Source organism: Hyaena hyaena, unplaced genomic scaffold (assembly GCF_003009895.1).
Source record: "Hyaena hyaena isolate Hyena2069 unplaced genomic scaffold, ASM300989v1 scaffold_269, whole genome shotgun sequence".
Lineage (NCBI taxonomy): Eukaryota > Metazoa > Chordata > Mammalia > Carnivora > Hyaenidae > Hyaena > Hyaena hyaena.
The window spans coordinates 92,616-116,538 of record NW_024080896.1 but is presented as its reverse complement, the minus strand read 5'-3'; the positions used below and the strand labels follow the sequence as shown (position 1 = coordinate 116,538).

At 36.8% G+C, this 23,923-nt stretch overlaps 1 protein-coding gene across 1 annotated transcript in view; it reads right to left on the bottom strand.

Annotated features, from left to right (window-relative positions):
* Window positions 1-23,397, bottom strand: part of LOC120240833 (zinc finger protein 782-like) — a 50,643-nt gene extending 27,246 nt beyond the window's left edge. Inside the window, exons 1-3 of the mRNA XM_039245684.1 lie at window positions 23,313-23,397; window positions 21,097-21,152; window positions 15,849-15,975 (exon numbers count right to left, since the gene is read on the bottom strand). Of these exons, the coding sequence (XP_039101615.1) occupies window positions 15,849-15,975; window positions 21,097-21,152; window positions 23,313-23,325 (196 nt within the window). The 5' untranslated portion in view covers window positions 23,326-23,397. The remainder of the gene's footprint in view (window positions 1-15,848; window positions 15,976-21,096; window positions 21,153-23,312) is intronic.
* Window positions 23,398-23,923: the final 526 nt, after the last annotated feature.

Here is a 23,923-nt window from a genome sequence, read left to right as displayed (position 1 = left end):
GATTCTGTGTCTCCCTCTCTCTCTGACCCTCCCCTGCTCACGCTGTCTCGCTCACGCTGTCTCTCTCTCTCTCAAAAATAAATAAAACATTAAAAAAAATATTTTTTTAATTAAAAAAAGAGAGCTTTCTATACACACTACTCTGCTTCATGCTTTTTGACTTTATACAGGAATATTACTCCTTACCTCTGTGTAAACTCTTGTTCACATTATGAATGCATAGTCTTCATTTGTGGGTAGATGTAACCCAAGTTTATCAACTAGTCAATGATGAACTCTTGGCTGTTTATAGTTTACTGTTATTACCAGCAATGGTGTAATGTATAACCTTGTATACATATTATTTTGTACCTGTGCAGGTATAGCTTTAAGATAAATTCCTAGAGATGAGATTTTGGGTAAAGTTAATGCATCTGATTTGTATTTCCTAAAGGTAGATATGATTGTATTACTATCTTACTTAAAACATTACTATCACTTAAAAATTTCAAAATATGACTTCAAGAAAATATATTATCTTCTCTTTCACATCTTATGCCATATAACCTCTTGCTTTCTTTGTTCCAGTCTTGTTAATCTGTTTTTAGGACCCTGTGCTCACTGTCTTCTCTTCTTACAAGGAGTTTGGAACTTGTTCTTTTCTGCTTGGAATATTCATATTTTCCTTATTTCAGTTATTCCTACACTTTCCTTAAAGATTTGCTCAAGTATCATTTTATCTTAATCTTCCCTTTTCTCTGAGGTTGAAAACTTCCATAACAATAGTATGTAGTCCAGTGAACACCTCCCCCACCCAGCTTCAACAAATAGCACATATATTTTTTTTTTTAATGGAAAGGTTTCATTAAGCTCCCTGAAGTCAAATACTGCAATTAGAAAAACTGCATTGTATAATTTTGCTTCCTAGTGCTTATCAAATTTGCAGAGCTGTATTTGCTTATATAATTTAATTTTAATTTCCCCCTAGAATGCTGAGCTTCCTGAAAGCAAACATTCTGTGTTTTGTTTCATAATTACTTGTCTAGTACGTAGTTGAGTGTTTGGCTAAGTGTTCAAACCACTCTAGGAAAATTAAAGGCTGTGCTATTAAATAGCTCGAGAATTGCACAGGTATCTACCAACTAGTGAGTATTAAGTAAATAGTTATGCTTTAATACAATTCTTCAAGATCACTACTGTAATCTACCACAGAAGGAGATACACTAGGAGATATAAATGAAGAATTTGTTTTAGAGACTTGATACATAATTTGTACAATGCAGCTAAAGGAATGCTGAGAAATTTATAGCACTAAATGTTTACTTTAAAAAAGAAAAAAAAAGTCTCAAATCAACAGGGGTGCCTGAGTGGCTCAGTTGATTAAACATCCAAGTTCAGCTCAGGTCATGATCTCACGGTTCATGGGTTTGAACCCCACATCAGGCTCTGTGCTGCCAGCTCAAAGCCTGGAGCCTGCTTCGAATTCTGTATCTCCTCTCTGCCCCTCCCCTGCTTGCGCTCCTTTTCTCTCAAAAATAAACATTTAAAAAAAAGTATAAAATAGCACAATAAACCCAACTTCAGCAGAAGGAAAACTCAAGAGCAAAAATCAATGAAATTGGAAAGAGAAAACAATTTTTAAAAATCCAGTGAGAAGACGCTGGATGAAAAGAATAAAACTGACAAACTTCTAGTAACAGTGAATGAGAAAAAAGAAGACAAATGATCAATATGACATATAAAGCAAGGATATTAAAAACAGAACACACCAATACCAAGATGATAACCAAAATGATTCCTTTGAATCATATAGTGAACTCTATGCACATAAAGCTGACAAGTTAGATAAAATGAACTAATTGCTAGAAAAGCAAAAATACTATAATTAACCTAACAGTGATAATTAAATTGTCCTATCACTATTAAAGAGACTGAATTTGTAATTTAAACACACAAAAGAAATCTCCAGGACCAGATACTTTTGCTAAAGAATACTACCAAATATTTAAACAAGAATAAACATAATTGTCACACAATCTCTTCCAGATAATATAAAGATGAGAACAATTTGAAACTAGTTTTATGAGGTCAGCATTATCATGATGTGAATACTAAGACAAAGACAGAATAAAACTACAAACCTATTTGTCTCATGAATAAAGATACAAAACTACTTTATTTTTAAAACATTTTTTAATGTTTTATTTATTTCTGAAAGACACAGAGAGAGAGACAGCGTGAGCAGGGGAGGGTCAGAGAGAGAGGGAGACACAGAATCTGAAACAAGCTCCAGGCTCTGAGTTGGCTGTCAGCACAGAGCCTGATGCGGGGCTCGAACCCACGAACCGCTAGATCATGACCTGAGCCGAAGTTGGACACTTAACCAACTGAGCCACACAGGCACCCCGAGGACAAAACTACTTTAAAAATATTAGCAAACATGTCGCACCTGAGTGGCTCAGCTGGTTAAGCATGTGACTCTTGATTTTGGCTCAGGTCATGATCTCATGGTTTGTGAGTTTGAGTCCCAGATCAGGCTCTGCACCGACAGTGCAAAGCCTGCTTAGGATTCTTTCTTTTTGCCCCTCCCCTGGTTGCTCTCTCTCTCTCTCAAAATAAATAAATGAACATTAAGAGAAATATTAGCAAACAGAATTTAGCAATAAAAAAAGAATTATATGACATGATCAAGTAAGGTTTATTCCAAGTATGCAAGGCTGATTCAGTATTTAAAAATCCTTCAATGTAGTCTACCACATTAATGAGATAAATAAGAAAAACTGTAAACTTATAGCAAGTAGATGCAAATAATGTTTTTTGACAAAATTCAATATCCATTCATACGAAATACTCTCTGAAAACTGGGAACAGACTAGGAGAGCTTCCTCAAGTTGATGAAGAATGTAAAAGACCTCCTGCTAAATAATATAATCTGGTGAAAGACTGATGCTTTCCCTCTAAGACTGGAAACAAGGCAAGTATGTCTGCTCCTTACCACTCTTCAGAAAGTTCAGCAAGCTCTCGGCATAAAAGGACATATAAAAATATTCTATAAACTAGCAACTGATAAGAACACAAAGTAAAATACAATGCCATTTACAATCCCTCAAAATAATCAAACACTAAGGTATAAATTGAATAAAACATGTACAGCACTTTTATACTGAAAACTATAAAACCCTGATAAAAGAAATCAAAAATCTAAATAAGTGTGTATCGTTTGTTTATGGATTGTAACACAGTACAGATGTTAGCTCTTACAAAATTGGTAACTGATACATTAAATGTAACTGCCAGAGCAAGAAAGATTTAAAAAAACACAACAGAAGACTTAAAACAATGTTGAAGAAGTATGATTTGGGAAGCATCACTCTACCTGATTTAGAAAACCCAGAAACTGACCCATGAAAATACAGCCAGCTGATTTTTGACAAAGGAAAAAATTCAATGGAAGAAAGGTAATGGTGAGGACAACTAGATATCCACAGGCAAAAGAAATGATCTCAACTTAAATTTCACTATACAGGAATTACCTCAAAATGCACTATTAATGTAAAGATAAATGTAAAATGACCTAATTTTTAAAATTTGGAGAAAACCTTTGGACCAAAAACTTGGTGAAGCATTCTTAGACACAATAACAAAATACTCTGATAAGTTAGACTTCATCAAAATTAAAAATTTAGACTCTGCTAAAGATTTTATGAAGTGGATGAGAAGACAAGTCATAGACTAGTATAAAAATGTACAAATCATGTATTTGAAAAAGAACTCATATCTAGACTTATATAAATTCACAAAATTCAATAGTAAAGCAACAGCCACAACAACAATGTGAAGTAAGAGGAGGGAACACTTTCAAACTCATTTTATGAGGCCAGCATTACTCTGATACCAGACAAGAACATCACAAGAAGGTAAACTGCAGGCCAATACTCTGGATGAATATACGTAGTCCTCAACAAAATATTAACAAACTGAATTCAACAACACACTAAAAGGATCATATAGCATGATCAGGTGAAATTCATTCCAAAGATGCAAGGATGGTTCAATATTTGCAAATCTATCAGTGAGATATACCATATTAACAAAATAATAAAAAATCATGTGATCATATCAATACGCAGAAAAAGTGACACAATTCAGCATCCATTTATGATAAACAATTCTCAAAATTGGTACAGACGGGATGTATCTCAATATAAGGAAATCCATATATAACAAGCCCAGAGCTAATATCATACTGAATGGTGAAAAGCTGAGAGTTTTTCCTCTAAGATCAGGAAAAAAGATGCCCACTCTCACTAATTTATTTAACATCCTACTAGAAGTCTCAGCCACAGCAATTAGACAAGAAAAAGAAATAAAAGGCATCCAATCAGTAAGAAAGAAGTAAAACTGTCACTATTTGCCGACGACCCATTACACATAGAAAACTCTATAAAGACTCTACCAAAAAACTGCTTGAATACATGAATTCAGTAAGTTGCTGGATATAAAAACTCAATGTAAAACTGTTGTTTCTATACACAGACTATCAGAAGAAAACAACAAAAACAATCCCAGTTACAATAAAAAACTAAAATACCTAGGAATACATTTAACCAAGGAGGTGAAAAACCTATACACTGACAACTATAAGACACTGATGAAAAAAATTAAATAAGAGAAATAAATGGAAAGATATTCTGTGCTCATGGAGTGGAATAATTAATACTGTTCAAAAGCCCATACTACCCAAAGCAATCTGCAGATTCAGTGCAATCCCTATCAATGAAATGGCCCAGAAATAAACCTATGCATACATGGTCAATCAACTCATTACAAAAGAGCTAAGAATATACAATAGGGAAAGGACAGTCTCTAAACAGGTGTTGGGAAAATTGGACAGCCACATGGAAAAGTATGAAACTAGACCATTATCTTAAACCATATATAAAAATTAACTCATAATAGATTAAAAACTTGATTTTAAGACCTGATGCCATAAAACTCCTAGAAGGAAACAAGGGCAGCAAGTTCCTTGACACTGGTCTTGGTGAGGAGTTCTTCAGATTCAACATCAAAAGAATAAGCAACAAAAGCAAAAAATCAAGTGGAACTACATTAAACAAAACCATCTGCACAAAAAAAGGTACCATCAACAAAATGAAAAAAGCAACCTACTGAATGGGAGAAAATACCTGAAAACCATATATCTGATAAGGGACTAATATCCAAAATATATAAAAAACTCCTACAACTCAACAGCAAAAACCAAACAATTCATTTAAAATATAGGCAGGGGTGCCTAGGTGGCTCAGTCGGTTAAGCATCTGACTTCGGCCCAGGTCATGATCTCATGGTTCCTGAGTTAGAGTCCCACGTCGGGCTCTTGCTGACAGCTCAGAGCCAGCGGACTGCTTCAGAGTCTGTGGTCTCCCTTTCTCTCTGCCCCTGCCCTATTCACGCTCTGTCTCTCTCTTTCTCAAAAATAAATAAACATTAAAAAAATAACAAAATAAAATATGCGCAGAGCATCTGAAGAGATTTTTCCAAAGAGGACAGATAGATGGCCAACAAGTACATTAAAAGGTGCTCAACATCATTATCATTAATACTCACGGAAATGAAAATCAAAACTACAATGAAGTTATCACCTCACACTTGTTAGGATGGCTATTATCAAAAGGACAGGAAATAAAAAGTGTTGGCTAGTATGGGGAGAAAAGGAAATCCTTATGCACTGTTGGTGGGAATGTAATTGGTATAATCACTATGGAAAACAGTATGGAAGTTCCTCAAAAATTAAAATAGAACTACCATGTGATTCAGTAATTCCACTTCTGAGTATCTGAAGAACATGAAAACACTAACTAAAAGAGATATATTCACTCCCATGTTCACTTGGCATTATTTATAATAGCCAGGAAAATGGAAACAATCCAAGTGTCCACTGATAAACAAATGAATATGAAAATGTATTTACATATATTTGTGCTTATTTATTTAGATGGACTTTTAGTCAGCCCTAAAAAAGAATGAAATCTTACTATCTGTGACAACATGAATGGATCTTGAGAGCATTATGCTAAGTACAATAATTCAGGCAGAGAAAGACAAACAGAATATGATCTCACTCATATGTGGAATCTAAAAACAAACAAAAACCAAGTGCATAGATACAGAGAACAGGTTGGTGGTTGTCACAGGCAGGGGTAAGGGGGAATGAAATATGTGATGGGAGTTAAAAGGTACAAATTTCCAATTATAAAATAAATAAATTATGAGGGGCGCCTGGGTGGCTTAGTCGGTTAAGCGTCCGACTTTCTCTTAGGTCATGATCTCGCGGTTCGTGGGTTCGAGCCCCGCGTTGGGCTCTGTGCTGACTGCCTGCTCAGAGCCTGGAGCCTGTTTCATTCTGTGACTCCCTCTCTCTCTGACCCTCCCCTGCTCACGCTGTCTCTCTCTCTCTCCTAGAAATAAAACATTAAAAAAAATAATAATAAAATAAATAAATAAATAAATTATGAAAATATAATCATAGGAAAAAGTAAAGAAGACTCCAGTGTAAGATAGACTAGGGAGTCCCAGCTATTGTTTCTCAATAATGATCTAACAACTATACATTGATGAAAATAGATCTGGGTCAGCTCTAGAGTATAATTAACACACTGTAGCAACCTAGTAGAGTATAAAAACTGAGGACAGTGGCACAGAAAAGCAGAGAAAACATTTTATATGTATCACCCCATGTTCTAGCATGGCACATTTTGGTGCCAGAGGAATTCCCTCACCCATATTCCTTTGTTAAGGGAAAAAAAAGAGCAGAAAGGACCCCTGTCGCATTTGTTAACAAGGACCTTAACAGTCCTCATTATCACAAAAGACAGCTTGCAGCTTTCTCCATTAAGGACACCTATAGTCTTTGCCTACGCTGCCCAGAGCCCAGCTGTTGTGTCCCTCTGGAGCAGGAGACACTACTGTGTTCCCTCTGGGGCTGGAGCCATGGCACGCTGGCAATACAATGCACATGCTTGAGTCCTGGACTTTGGTGCTGCCATTTTGTGTCTGTAACTTGACACCAAAAGAGAGCCTCATGGACATGATATCCATCAGTGGAGCAAAGGAGACCAGGGGGAGTCCAACAGCCTTTGTCACCAGGGACCCCAGAAGCTCTTGTTGCTCCTGTAGACATCTGCAGCCTTCACTGCCAACAATCCCCAGTGCTGACTTCTGCTAATGGAGCTGCCCTACATCCACACTATGCTGCCCACCCCTGCCAGGGTGGTAGCTTCCACACATGACCCAACTAGCCCCCTCGTACCCACCCTCAGGTAAAGGTCTTTCTTTACTGAATCCAGTCTGTAAAAGAAGTGAATGCTCCTACAAAAGACATCAGCACAAAATTACAAGGAACATGAAAAACCAAACAAACATGAGACTACTAAAAGAAAGGAATACATTTACAGTAACCAAAAAGATATGGAAATCTACGAATTGGCTGGCAAAGAATTAAAACTAATTGTTTTAAAAAAGATCAGCAAGCTAAAAAAGAACGCAGATAGACAGCTGAGTGAAACCAGGAAAACATTTCATGAACAAAATGAGCAGTTCAACAAAGACAAATCATAAAAGTTAAAAAAAAAAAAAACAACCCAGCAAATTCTGGGGCTAAAGAACACAATGAATGTAATAAAGAATGTCAACAGAAGACTTCATCAGAGGAGATAATCTGTAAATCTGAAGATAGGTCATTTGAAATGATCTAGTCAGAGAAGAAGCAGCAATGGAAAAGAGTGAAGAACATCTTTGGGATTTATGCAACACAACCAACAAAAGAACAAATATATTCATTCTAGGAGTCTCAGGAGAAGAGAGAAAGTTTATTTAAAGAAATCATAGCTAAACAGGTCTCAAATCTAGGGAGGGAAATGGACATCCAGATTCATTAAGCTCCAAGGACCCTAAATAAGATCCAATTTAAATAAGAGCACACCAAGTCACATTATAATCAAATTGTCAAAAGTCACAAAGAGAATTTTGAAAGCAGCAGGCAAAAAGTGACTCATCAATTAGAAGGTAGGACTATTAGTAGATTTCTCAGCAGGAACTCTGCAGGTTAGGAGACAGTGGGATGATATATTCAAAACATTAAAAGAAAAAGCCTTTCAACCAAGAATACCATACCAGTCAAAATTATCCTTTACAAATAAAGAAAAGAAGTCTTTCCCAGACAAACAAAAAACAAGGGAGTTTGTTACCACTAGATCTGTCTTACAAGAAGCACTTAATCAGAGGAGATCTTCAAATCAAAATGAAAACACAAAGTATATGAAAGCATAAATCTCATTAAAACTAAATATGCCAACAGAACATAACACTGTAATAGTGGTATGTAAATACTTTCAACTAACTTAAAAATTTATTAATGGATATATAATATGAAGAGAACTATGACAAGAACAAAAATTGTGAAAGAAAGAGTAAAAGTACAGAGTTTTTATGTGCAATTGAAGTTAAGTTGTTATTAATTTGAAATAGTTATAACTACAAGACATTTTATCCAATTGTCAAGCTAACTACAAACAAAACATCTATAACAGATACACAAAAGATTTAAAAAATCCAAGCAAATGACAGAAAAAAATATTTAAATAATACAGACATCAAGACAAGAAAAGGACAAAACAAAAAGCTGCAAAACAGACAGAAAACAATTAACAACATGGCATTAGTCATCACCTATCAATAGTTAAGTGTAAACAGAATAAGCCCCGACTTAAAAGGCATAGAATACCTAAATGAATTAAAAAAACAAACAAACAGGATCTAGAGATATGCTGTCTACAAACAACTAATTTTAGATTTAAAGACACATATAGACTGAAAGAGAATGGATGGAAAAAGATATTTTATGTAAATAGTAACCAAAAGAAAGCAGAGTGGCTATACTTATATCAAGAAAATGGAAATAAAGTAGAAAAACTCTCCACAAACTAAGTCACTATATAATGATAAGATGATCAATTTGACAGGAACATATCATAATTATACACAACCTAACATCAGATTGTGTGTGTGCACACACACGTATAGGCATATCTCATTTTATTGTGCTTTGCTTTATTGTACTTTACTGATATTGCATCTTGCATAAATTGAAGGCTGGGGGCAACCCCACACTGAGCAAGTCTACTGGTGCCGTTTTTTGAATAGCATTCACTCACTTTGTATCTTTATCACATTTTGATATTCTCAAAATATTTCAAATGTTTTCATTAGGACTAACAGGGAAGATGGCAGAGTAAGGGGACCCTAAGTTCACCTCACCCACCGACACAAATGGAAAAACAAATATTGTTAAAATGTCCATACAACCAAATGCAATCTACAGATTTAATATTATCCCTATCAAAACATCAAAAGTATTTTTCACATAACTAGAGCACTCTTAAAATTTGTATGGAACCACAAAAGACTCCAAATAGCCAAAGCAATATTGAAAAAGCAGAATAAAACTGGAGATATCATAATTCCAGATTTCAAGTTATACCACACAAAGCTCTGTGATCAAAACAGTATGGTACTGGGACAAAAAGAGACACATAGACCAATAAAACAGAAATATGAGCCCAGAAATGAACCTACAACTAAATGGTCAATTAATGTTCAACAAAGGAAGCAAGAATATGCAATGAGAAATAGTCTCCTCAGCAAATGGTGGTGAGATAACTGGACAACTACATGCAAAAGAATGAAATTTGACCACTTGCTTACATCATACACAAAAATAAACTCAAAATTAATTAAAGACCAGAAATCATAAAAATTCTAAAAAAGAGCACAGGCAGTAATTTCTCTGACATTGGTCATAGCAACATTTTCCTAGCTATGTCTCCTGAGGCAAAGGAAATAAGTGCAAAAATAAACTATTGGGACTATATCAAAATAAAAATCCTCTGCATAGCAAAGGAAACAATCAACAAAGCTAAAAGACAAATCTACTCAATGGCAGAAGATATTTACAAATTACATATCTGATAAAGGATTAGTATACAGATTTATAAAGAACTTATTCAACTCAACACACACACACACACACACACACACACACACACAGAAATAATAATGCAATTAAAAATGGGTAGATGGCATGAACAGACATTTCTCTACAGAGGATATACAAATGGCCAACAGCAAATGGAAAGATGCTCAACATCAGTCATCAGCAGGGAAATCCAAATCAAAACCACAATGAGACATCACCTCACACCTGTCAGAATTGCTAAAATAAAAAACAAAAGAAACAATGGATATGGAGCAAAGGAACCTTTGTGCACTGTTGGTGGCAATGCAAACTGGTATAGCCACTGTTGAAAACAGTATGGAGGTTAATCAAAAAATTAAAGATAGAATTACCATATGATCAAGTAATTCCACTACTGAGTGGAAGAATATAAAAACACTAATTCAAAAAGATATATGCATCTCTATGTTTAGGGCAGCATTATTTACAATAGCCCAGATATAGAAGCACCACCAAGTGTTCACAAATAGATGAACGGATAAGGTGTGGTATATACACACAATGGAATATTACTCAGCCTTAAAAAAGAATGAAATCCTGCCATTCGCAACAACACACCTGGAACTAGATGGTATAATGCTAATAAGCGAAATAAGTCAGTCAGAAAAAGACAAATACTATGTGATTTCACTAAAATATGGAATTTAATGAAAAAACCACAAATGAACAAGAAAAGAAAAGTCAAAAAACAGATTCTCAACTATAGATGGTTCGGAGAGGGGAGGTGGTTGGGGGTATGGGTGAAATAGGTAAAGGGAATTAAGAGTACACTCATCTTTTTTTTTTTTTTTTTTTAATGTTTTATTTATTTCTAGGAGAGAGAGAGAGAGACAGCGTGAGCAAGGGAGGGTCAGAGAGAGAGGGAATCACAGACTCCGAAATAGGCTCCAGGCTCTGAGCTGGCAGTCAGCACAGAGTCCGACGCGGGGCTCGAACCCACGAACCGCGAGATCATGACCTAAGCGAAAGTCAGACGCTTAACCGACTAAGCCACCCAGGCGCCCCAAGAGTACACTCATCTTGATGAGCAGTGAGGAATGTACAGAATTGTTGAATTATTACATTGTACTCCTGAAACTAATAGGATACTGTATATTAACTATACTGGAATTAAAATTAAAAAACTTTTTATTTTTATTTTTGTTAATGGCAATCTGTTATCAGTAATAATGACTTCCTGAAAGCTCAGATGATGATCAGCATTTTTTTAGCAATAGTTATTTTTTAAGTAAGAGATGTACATTGTTTTTTAGACATAATGCTATTGCGTACTTAATAGAATACAGTATGGTGTAAACATAACTTTTATATGCATTGTGAAACCAAAAAGTTCATTTGACTTGCTGTATTGTAGTATATTTTATTGTGATGGTTCGGAATTGAACCTGTAAGATCTCTAAAGTCTTCCTAAATAGATCTAAAGAGAGAAGCTGAGACCAATGAAAAGTAGGTGACTTTAGTACTTCACTTACAATAATGGCTAATGAATCTAGACATAAAAATCAATAAAGAAATAGCTGACTTGAACAACACGATAGATCAATTGGATCTAACAGACATATATAGAACCCTCCATCTATCAAAAGAAAACACATTTTGTCAAGAATACACATTACTCTCCAGGATAAATCATATGTTAGGTTGCAAAACAAACAGAATGATTTCAGTCTTCTTAAATTTGTTAATGAGTATTTTTTCTGAACTATAAATCAACACAGCAAGAAAATAGGAAAATTCACAAAAAATGTGGAAACTAAATAGAACACAGGTGAATAAACACTGGGTCAGAAAGGAAAAGTAATCTACAAAGTATCTGAGTCAAGCAAAAGCAAAAACCCAATGTACCGGGTTTTCCCCTGGGTAGGGAAAAGCACATATTTTGGAAGAATTTGGAAGCATGCTGGGAGTGTCTAACCACAGCAACCCCCCTTGGGCATAAGGTTCCTCCTAAGAATGTAATAGACAATGCTTACTTCCCCTCAAGTTTCCCTCAGGAATTTGATAAAAGATCTAACTAAAAATAAGTAGACCATAAAACATATGACCCACAAGGAATGATATGACCACAGACCACCCCTCATACAATGGAATAGAGCCAATCGGGAATGGACAACTCAGCATCTAGAGTTATCAAGCCAATATGGGTAGAACCTGAGAAGGGTTAAGGGGGAAGTATGGGGGGTGGGGATACACAAAGTTCATTGCCTATGGTCTGCAGGCATTCACTTTTGAATGCACCCTCTCTGTAAAGAGCTTTCATACTATTTTCCTTTCTGCTCTTATACTCGAATAAACTTTTGCTTGCTGCTCATTTTGTGTCCACCTCTTCATTCCTGAAGTGGCGAGACAACAAACCCCAGGTACTGAGGTAAAAAAAAATCCTGCAATAGCATCACAGTTCCAGACTTCAAAATATACTACACAAAACTAGAATAGTGAAAACATTAAGGTACTGGCATAAAAACAGGCATCTAGACCAATGGAGTAGTACAGAGGTCACAGAAATATATCCATACGTCTATAGTTAACTGGTCCTAAACAATGGTGTCAAGAATACACAATGGAAATAGAACAGTTTCTTCAATAATGGTGCTGGGAAAACTGGATAGCCACAAACAGAAGAATGAAAGTGGATTCTTATCTTAAACTACATATAAAAGTAAACTCAAAATGGATTAAAGACCTAAACATAAGACCTGAAAATCATAAAACTCCTAGAAGAAAACAGAGAGAAAGCTCCCTGACATCAGTGTTGGCAATTGTTTATTGGATATGATACCAGAAGCACAAGTAACAAAAGTTACAAGTGAGACTACATCAAACTAAAAAAACCTCTGGACAGCAAAAGAAATGAGTAAAAAGACAAACAATGGAATGGGAGAAAATCCTCAAAAATAATAATAATAATGAGTATATACCCAACATGTATAAGGAAGTCATATAATTCAAGAGAAAAAAGAAAAGATTAAAATAATGGGCAAAGGACCTGAACTGACATATCTCAAAAGAAATCATACAAAGGATATGAAAATGTGCTCAACATCACTAATTATTAACCACAAATCAAAACCACAGTGAGGTATCACGTATTAGAAATGGTTATTATCAAAAAGACAAAAGATAACAAATGTTAGATGTAAAGAAAACATAACTCTTGTACACTGTTGCTGGGAATGTAATTGGTGCAGCTGGTATGGAAAACAGTATGATTGTTTCTCAAAAAACTAAAAACAGGACTACTCTAGGGGCAGCTGGCTGGCTCAGTTGGTAGAGCATATGACTCTTGATCTTGGGGTTGTAAGTTCAAGCCTAATGTTGGGTGTTGAGATTACTTGAAATCTTAAAAAACAAAACCAAAAAACTACCTGATAATTCAGCAATTTCATGTCTGGGTATATATCCAAAGGAAATGAAATCAGGGTCTCAAAGAGATATCTGCACCCCCATGTGCACTGCTGCTTTATTCACAATAGCTAAGACACAATCTAAATGTCTGCTGATGGATAAATGACTAAAGATGTATGTATACATGCATATACACACAGACACATACACACACAACACACATAGAACATTATTTAGCCAAAAAGGGAAGGAAATCTTGACATTTGCCCCAACATGGATAAACCTTGAGGGCATTGTGCTAAATGAAATAAACCAGACACAGAAAGACAAATATTGTTTCAGTGGACCTAAAAGAGTCAAATTCATAGAAAAAGTGTTCAATGGTGGTTTCCAGGGGCTGGGAAGATGAAGAATCGGGAGATGTTGGTCAAGGGGTATGAAGTTAAGTTATGCAAGATGAATAAATTGTGGGGATCTAATTACAGCAATCTAAGTATAATTAATAAGACTGTATTGTTTACTTGAAATCTGCTTAGAGGGCAGATTTTAAGTGTTTTCACCACAAAGGAAACAAAGGTAACTAGGTTAAGTCATGGATATGTTAATTAGTCTGATTGTGGCAACTGATTCACAATAGGTACATATATCAAAACATTAAGTTGTACACACCTTAAATATACAATTTTTATTTGTTATTATATTATCAGTAAAGATGGAAAAAATACACAAAAGCCATAACCAGACATTTTCCTACTTAAGGATACATAGATGAAATATTTAACATCACTAGCCATTAAGGAAATACGAATTAAGACCATGATAAGCTACCACTAGACACTCATTACAACTACTAATACAAAAAATAGTGATGATACTAAGTACTAGGAAAAATAGGGAGTAACTGGATTTCTCATACACTGCTGGTGGAAACACAAAATAGTATACCCATTCTAAAAAATAGTTTGGTAGTTTGCTAACGAGTGAAACATATACTTACCATACAACCCCAATCATACTCCTAAGCCATTTATCCCAGAGAGAAAGTAATTTATGTTCACACAAAAACTTGAACATGAATGTTCAGAGCAGCTTTATTTATAATAGCCCCAAATTAGAAACAACCAAAATATCTTTCAATATGAGAATGGCTAAATATACTATGTTATATTCATACGGTGGAATACTATGTAGATGCAGAGAATTTCAGTAGTTGGTAGAGATTAGGGATGGTGTGGGAAAGAAGATGGGTATGATTATAAAGAAGCAGAAGGAGAAAAATCTTTGTGGTGATAGGACAGTTCTGTATCTTGATTGTTGTGGTGTTTACAAAAATCTCTAATTGTGATAAAAGGGCACAAAGCTATTTATACACACTGGACCAATGTTTAATTACTGGTGTTGATATATTACCGTTATCTAAGATTTGAGCATTGGGGGAAATGTGCAAAATATAAAATTGTGCCAATCACTGTCATATAAAAAGGTTTTTAAAAAGTATATGTAAAAACCAAAAATAATCAGAAAACATTTGCTTAAGAAGGCAAGACAAAGATAGAGGAAAAAAGTTTGTAAAACATATATTAGATAAAGGTCTGAACTTCTGAGAAGATGAAAAAACCCAAAAAACTTAAAAAAAATGAGCTGAAGATGTGATTACTTCATTAAAGGAGATTATTATTGGTAAAAAAGCACATGAAAAGAGGCTTAATAAAGTTAGTCACCAGAGAAACACAAATTAAAATGCCATAATAACTAGATACTAATTAGAATGGTTAAAAATAGTAAGACTTACCAAACCAAATGTTGGTCACCAAAGAGCAGTGAGAACACTCAGACATTGCTTATATGCATGAAAAACAGGAGAGCCAACTTGGAAACATTTGGCAGTTTCTTATGAAGTAATATATAAACTTCTCAGAAAACCCAGCAAATCTAATCCTAGGTATTTACACAAGGGAAATGAAAACATATTGAAACAAAGACTTATATGTAAATGTTCATAACAGCTTGAGTCATAATAGCCCAGAACTGGAAAAAAACCCAACCAAAAGGATGACACAGATCCATGAGTCTCCAAAGCAGTATGCTAAATGAAAGAAGCTAGACAAAAGTGACTATATACTTTATGATTCCATTTATATAAAATTTGAGAAAAGGCAAAGTGCTTGCAATAGAAAGCATATCAGTGATAGCTGGGGGTCTGAGAGGTAGGGATTGAGGTAGGTGACTCAACGCAAAAGGGTACAAGGATCTTTTAGGGATGATGGAAACATTCCAAATTATGAGTCCTATGATGAAAATGTACTATGTAATTTTTCACAACTCACTGACGTGTACACTCAAAAGTCCTGAGTTTTATTTTCTATTAAACACACCTCAGCAAAAGTGATTAATATTTTAAAAAGGAAAAAGAAAAAAGCTGACAGGGAGTCACATGGTAAGGTGTGCTTACCCACTGAGACCAGGTGGCTGTAGTTCTCCAGCATCACATCTCTGTACAGAGTCCTCTGAGCAGAGTCCATTTGCCGCCACTCCTCCTGAGTGAACTCCACAGTCACGTCCTTGAATGACACTGATGCCTGTTAACAGCACAATTCTAATCAATCTGTCCAGAATCAGGGACATGGAAAAAACTTTTGGAAACTAAGTCTTATTATGTTTACTGTTTAGAGTTTAAAGCAAAATGCTATGAAGGATATGATTATCATGGCCCTAACTCAGTCTTTTTTTTTTTTTTTTTTTAAATGTTTTATTTATTTCTAGGAGAGAGAGAGAGACAGCGTGAGCAGGGGAGGGTCAGAGAGAGAGGGAGTCACAGACTGAAACAGGCTCCAGGCTCCGAGCTGGCAGTCAGCACAGAGCCCGACGCGGGGCCCGAACCCACAAACCGCGAGACCATGACCTAAGCGAAAGTCGGACGCTTAACCAACTAAGCCACCCAGGCGCCCCCCTAACTCAGTCTTATATTTTGGGGATATGCACATGATTAGTAAAAAAAATATATTCTCGTGCTCGGATTTATTTATATTTGCTTTTTTTAAAAGTTTATTTTGAGAGAGAGAGAAAAAGAGAACGAACATGTGCACGCACAGGTAAGAGGCAGAGAGAGAGAGAGAGAGAGAGAGGGAAAGAGAGAATCCCAAGGAGGCTCTGCTGTCAGCATAGAGCGTGACACAGGGCTTGAACTCACAAACCAAGAAATCATGACCTAAGCTGAAATCAAGAATCAGAGACTTAACTGACTGAGCCATCCATGCTCCCTTATTTATATTTACTTTTAATTTACATACATATATTGTCAGTTAATATAATAAGAAAGCTTAATGTCTTATTTTTTAGGTAAAGTTATTACAAATAGGATTCCTGTATACATTTCCCATTCACAAACAGATTACACTTAGCAATCTGTACAGTATACACATCCCAAGCTGGAGGAGATCTGTGCTGGGGTAATAGAGAACCAATGAAGAGATACATGTAAGACTGGGGAAGTATTTATACACCACCAGATTCATGTTTCAGGAGTAATGCTTTAGAACAGGATTCCTTCAACCTGGCACTACCAACACTGTGGACCAGATAATGCTATTTTTGTGGAAGACTGTCCTGTGTATTTTAGGATTTTAGTCTCCTACTGATTAGATGCCAGCAACATCCTCAGTTGTAACAATCAAAAATACCTCCAAACATTGCTAAATGTCTTCTGGGGAGCAAAATCGACACCAGTTATGAACCACTGATCAATATTAACAGTGGACAATGTCTTAAACAGCAAAACAAAGACCCAATTTAAGAGATGAATTATACTCAGGCAAAGATGAAGAATAGGAAACTAATTCTTATAAGAAACAAAATCTGGTTATTATTTTTCTGTGCAACTATATACACAGATGCTGCACAAGCAACTGGGTAGATATTGATGTCATATGCAGAGATGTGAAGAATAATTAAGGATCAGAGGTTGGGTCACAGTGAGGCAAACGTTCTTCATTTGCACTCAAAATACCTAGGGAACATACAGATGGAATTATTTATTTCATTGTTGGTTGCATGATTTTCTAACAGAGACAGGTCTAAAATGAAAATAAGGATTTAGAAGATATAGGTCATTAAGATGATAACTGAAGTTATCAGAGAAAAAGGGATGGCTCAAAAAGAACAAAGAATCAGGAGAGAAAAGCACTATGTAGGGAATTCAAGAGAATACCAAAATTTAAGAGGAAGGTAGAAAAAGAAAGGCAATGAAGGCTAAGAAAGAATTCTGAAATGGTAGAAAGAGAAATTAGAAAGATTAGAGTACTGGAAATTAAGAGAAAAGAGAATTATAAGCATGACTCCTCTAGTTCAAGGTTATAGACCAAGCATATCCCTGCCTTTAAAACCAGTCAGGTAAAATACAAAACCTACTATAAAAGCATGACAAAAGAGGAATACAGAGAAATATCCCAGCAGAAGTCCGGAAAATTTGAACAAATTCTGGAGGATAGAGGATAAGATTGTATTAGATAAGCAAAACAGGACAATGCTGGTCACAATCTAATACAAACACAGAAGAGGGCAGAAGTGGCAGGGAAATGATAAGAGTGTGAAAAGACATCCAAGGTTAAACTGAATAAGACCTAGAACCAAGGGTGTAATAGGAAGAATTATTAACAGAGTAAATTTCCTATTTGAATACAGGTGATATCATTCAAATGTATGAAAAAAAGCTGGACACAAAAATATCATAGGGTAACTAGATGGCCATCTGGGAGAAGCATAATCTATATCTTGTACTACAGAGCAGAATAAAAAGCAAAATGAGGGCACCTGGGTGGCTCAGTAGGTTAAGCATCCAGCTACAGCTCAGGTCATGATCTCATGGTTCATGAGCTTGAGCCCTGCATCAGGCCCTCTGCTGTCGGCATAGAGGCTACTTCAAATCCTCTGTCCTCCTCTCTCTGGCCCTCCCTGGCTCATGCGTGTGCCTTCTCTCTCTCAAAAATAAATAAAACATTTAAAAAAATTAAAATGTATTCAAGATCTTAATGTAAACAATAAAATCAAATTCCAGAAGACTACACAGAACAATTATTTTACAATGTTAGAGTGGGAAACACCCAACTATGACTGAAAATCTGGGAATCATAAATGAAAAAAACTGCTAAATTTGACATAAAAATTAAACACCTTTATGACAAAAAAATCATCAGCAAGGCAAAACTAAAAAAAAACTTAAGGAAAATTGGGCAATTTATAGCACAGAAAAGAGCTATAATGATATATTGGATACAATAATTAAAATCAGCACATCAACGGGAAAACAGGCAAGGGATAAATAGTTCAACAAAAAAGAAACATAGATGAATTACAAACAAACAAAAAAATGTTTCACACCTCACTCATGAGAAGAAAAGGGCTTGTAAAATGAGAGACTGTTAAGATCACATTGGTAAAAATTTAGTAAGCTGAACAGCATGCTCTATTTGCAAGGCTATAAAAAAGAAACACACTCTCAGACTGTTAGCTCTACCTTAAATTACATCCAGAGTTGGACCACTTCAAAGTTACTAACACCCTTATGATCATCATTTCTTGATAGGATTATAGAATAGGTTCCTATATTGTTCCTGCTTCTAGTCTAGAGTCTATCTTCAGATAGTAGACAGTATTATTCTTGTAAACTTAGTCAACACTATCCTTTTGACATAAAAGGATAAAACCCAAACCCTCAAAACCCTCCATTTCACCTAACTAAATGGAAAGAGATACTGTGTTCATGAACTGGAAGGCTCATTACGATCAAGATGTTAATTCTTCCCAAGTTGATCTACATTACAGATTCTATGGTTTCAGAGCAATCAAAATAAAAATCTCAGCAGGTTTTTTTTGAGATAGACAAGCTGATTTTCAAAACTTTCTACAAAGAAGCAAAGGACCTAGAATATCCCAAACAATTTAGAAAAAGAACAAAGTTGGAAGGCTCACATTATCTGATTTGTTCAAGAGTTACTGTAAAGAGACACTCATCAAGACAGTATGGTATTAGCAAAAGGATTAACACAAGTCATCAGAAATGAACAGAGTCCAGAAACAGACTCACACATGCATTACTAATTGGTTTCCCACAGAGATGCCAAGGTAACTCAATGGATAAAGTATATTTTTGTCAAGACAGAATGCTGAGAGGTGGGTATGCAAAGGTAGAGATCACAAATGTGGCAAGTATATGTTCTTCTATTCCCAATATTTAGAGTCTGCTGCCAGCACAAAATATTAAGACCCTCAGACCCTGAAATTCTAGATTTCAGATTGGGCCAACTAGAACATATTTTGTCTTTTTCTGATTAGCAGCGTTTATGCTAAAATAAAATTCAAAAGCTGACCAAAAAAGGAAGTACTGATATAACAGATAAAGATTTTTGAATCCTAAGAGAATACTATTAGTAAGTACATGGAAATACATCTAAAAATGCAAATAAAAATGGACAATTTTCTATGAAAATGTAATGACAAAAATTATATTAAGAAAAAAATACAGGACACCTAGCTGGCTCAGTCGGTTAAGTGTTTGACTCTTGATTTTGGCTCAGGTCATAATCCCAGCGTCATGGAATTGAGCCCCTTCCCTGGGCTCTGTGCTGAGCATGGAGCCTCTTGAGATTTCCTTCTCTCTCTCTCTCTCTCTCTCTCTCTCCCTCTCCCCCTCCCTCCCTCCCTCTGCCCCTCTCCTTGCTCACACACACACTCTCTAAAATTAAAGGGGGGGGAGGGAGCTGCAAGTCTTTAAAAGAAAAAAATACAAATACAAATCCAGTAGAGTGTTATGACTAATAAGTCAATAACCAAACTATCCATACAAAAAAAACCTTCGTAAGGTCCAACTTTATAAGTAAATTTTACAAAATCCTCATGTAATATAATTTTGTCACTTAAGTTACTAGAAAAGAAAAGCAGAAAAGTTCTCCACTTACTTTCATGAGACTATGACCATGATACCATAATTGAACAGAGAAACAAGAAGGTAGAGCCTAAACCAACTTGTGGATACAGAAACAAAAATCCTGAATATAGTATTAGCAAAAACCCTGAGGAAAATATGTAAGAAGCAACTTAGCACACTTGTTAGCAATGAGGGGCTATACAGGAATTCAAGTTAAAATTAGAAAATATATCACACTATTGACAGTATTTCTAGATTAAAGGAAATAAGCTATAGTTTTATTCTAATGCATACACAAAAGGTAATCAATAATTCAGTGCATATTTATGACTAACATGGAATCTTTGCAAACTGGTACATGGAGGGAACTTAACCCTACCCTAACAAAGGTTCCCTACCAAAAGCTGAGGGCAAACTTCACAGTTGATAGTAAAACAGTGTATATTTTTACTCAAGATTGAAGTGACCTATTTCTTTAAAAAAGTTTTTTTTAATGTTTATTATTTATTTTTGAGAGAGACAGACAGAGTGTGAGCAGGGCAGGGGCAGAGAGAGAGGGAGACACAGAATCTGAAGCAGGCTCCAGGCACAGAGCACAGTGTGGGGCTAGAACTCATGAACCATGAGATCATGACCTGAGCAGAAGTAGGACCCTTAACCGACTGAGCCACCCAAGCGCCCTTGTGACCTATTTCTAGTTCTCCTTTTCCGTTTAATGCACCGATCCTTCTAAACCTCATAAATCCAATACTAAGTGGGGAATAAAGGAAGAGCTCACCTGAGGTGTATTCATTTTCTGTGGCTCTTGGGAGAGTGCAGAGAACTGTGGTCCAGCTGAAGGGACAGAAAGAAGACAAGGGTCTTGAGATCTGACCAGTCTTACAGCTCCTACCTTCACTTCCCCAAATCTCAGCACCCCAGTCAAGGATCATCCTCCCCATAGGCATGGGGCCCTCTGGATGTTGAAAAGGCATGAGAAGAAGGATCATGTACAGGCAGTACCACCTGTTTTTGTGTGACTCGGAAATGATCATGGGCTTTATTAAATCTGCAGTTTTATCCTGAGTGAACATAAACTATGATTTAACAATAATGCAGGTGTCCTTCCGACTGACACAAAGAAAATCAACAGATTAGCTGAACTAAAGTACACCAAAGGATGAGACACTACTCTTTCAGTAAAATTAACTTAGTAAATACTCAGCATGCATCATTTACATTATTTTTCTCAGTAATATTATTTACCGCCTGGTATAGATAGACCACAGCAAGCCTACTAAAAGACATGGGCTGCTTCAAGACAGGAAGTTTTGTTTGTTTCGGCTGTGATGTATTTTTCAAAAGTCCCTTTTGATAAGATGTTTTTGGTGACTTATGTATGAAGGGTTAACCGTACTCTTTTCCTTCTCTCTCACAAACTGGGTTTTCCCAGATAAGTCACTCAACCTTTTAGGTTCAATGTCTTTAAAGCTTTCAAAAGAGAAGCAGGTAACTTTGGAAAACACTTCTCTCATTACAACTCTGGGATCCTGTGAGGATAATGTCATTAGTGTCACATGTGGTGATGAACAGGTGTGACAGCAGTGCAACATCTGTAGAGTGGGGGCCATTTAAGGGAAGCAGAATTTTCTCCCTCTGCCTGGTTTAGGGTACCCCCAGACCTTGCCTTCACAAGCTCTCTAAGAAGTGGCCTCTCCTGAGTAGCCCCTGGACCCCCCCAGCTCACCTCACTCTTCTCAAGGCTGCCCTCCCCCTACTGTCACACAGGGTGGTGGCTTCTGAAGGTGATGTCATCACTAAGTGTAGCTTATTCTGCACAAAGGGATCAGGAACTGCTTCTGGCCCTGCAAATCTAGGATCTGCTCCTTTCTGCGCCCTTCTGTCTCTTTGAAGCTCCAGAGAGAGGTCTAAGGTCAGAGGCGTGCTCTCTTCCAGGTAAGACTCCTGTTCACACAGGTGCCCTGCTTCCTACCTTACAAGGGTTTGCTTTGTTTGAAGGCAACTGGGACACGGACCTAAGAAATAATTCATTTGAGGGGCAAAACTCTTGGAACTCATTATAATATCAGACTTTAAAAGACAGCCTTACAATGCAGAAGAAGTCAGGAATCTCTGTCTGACCCAACGGACTTGAAGAGACACTAAAAATCTCAGAATACATTTGACTTATTGTCAGATTCCATCTGCATTCACTTTCCCTTATATCCTTGGGAATTTGGGGACAGGCCACTTTGCTAAGTGCTGTGAAAGCTGCAATGCTGGTTTTAGGCAAATGTGATATTTAGACAATGCCTGAGGTTGGAAGTAAAGCACCCCTGCCCTGGTATCCAAACTTCCTCACAGCTAGTTTGTGACTTGCCCACATCGTTCCACCAAGCTAAGCCTGAGGGTTGTTTTTTTTTTTTTTTTTAAGTGGTTGTGAGGTTACAATAAACCATCCAATGAAAAGAACACAGTGTCTTCTAACTATAAGAGCAGTTGTTATTTAATCAGTGAGTAGTGCTCGGCACTTATCTAAATACTTTATAAGTGATGACTTGGATCTAAGTTTCAAAACAACACCATGGGGCAGTCATATTAATACCATTTTGGATGAGAAACCGGACTCTTAGCCAGATTCCTTCTATCGCCTCTGCTGAAATGTACCCTGGCCTTTTCTGGCTCCGCGGCTCAGGCTCTCACGGCTGACTTACGGTCATCAACAGCGTTATAAACGCACTTTCCTTCCCGCCGCCACTAAGTCGGGCAGCAGGCCGGCCGGACCACACGGTCCCGGCACACCCAGGCCCTTATCGGGCACCTGCTCAGGACCGGGCTCGGCCCTACCGGCGCGCCCCTAGTTCGAAGGCCGGGGTTCTCCAGTCTACGCCCCCACCGGCCTTCCGGCGGTCGAGGGTCGGCCGGGGCGCCTACCAGGGGTATCCCAAAGATTTCCCGCTTCCAACCCTAGACTCAAGCGCACCCCTCCCATGGAGAGCTCCCCTGCACTCTCACCCCAGGTGCGCATCCTTTACTTTCGGAGCAGACCTGGGGGCTCCCAAATCGCTGGCCTGCAGTCCCGAGACGAATGAGAAGGCGGGGCAACGACTGCCATTGCGCAGAAGAGGCCCGAATATTCTTCCCAGAGTGCTGAGCGAAGCCTAAGGATTCAGGACTACATTTCCCATAGATCTCCATGGCCACTTTTGAAGCTACTCTCTTGGTTTCCCGCATTTTAGAAAGCTGGAAGATGGTGTTCTTAATCTCCTGCCCAGGTTCTCTCCGAGGTCAAAGAGGTTAAGGGTGAAGCTTGAATAGAGGGTGCTCCGCTATTGGCGATCGATTGAAGTAGTGTTTTCCCCGTTAGGTTATTTGGAGACAAGCGGGAAATGTGAATATGGATTGGATATTGAAAATATTAAAATGATGGTTACTTAGGTGAAGTGTGAAAAAAAATTGAAGTTATGTAGGAAAATTGATTTTGTAAAGAAAAAAGCCATGAATATTGAGATTTTTTAGGATTGAAATGGTATAGCTGTAAAATTATAATTTTGTAATTTTTCGACCTGGGACTTCCACCCTGTCCCTTTGCTGCCACCAGCCTTGGTGCCCTTAGGAGCTCAGTG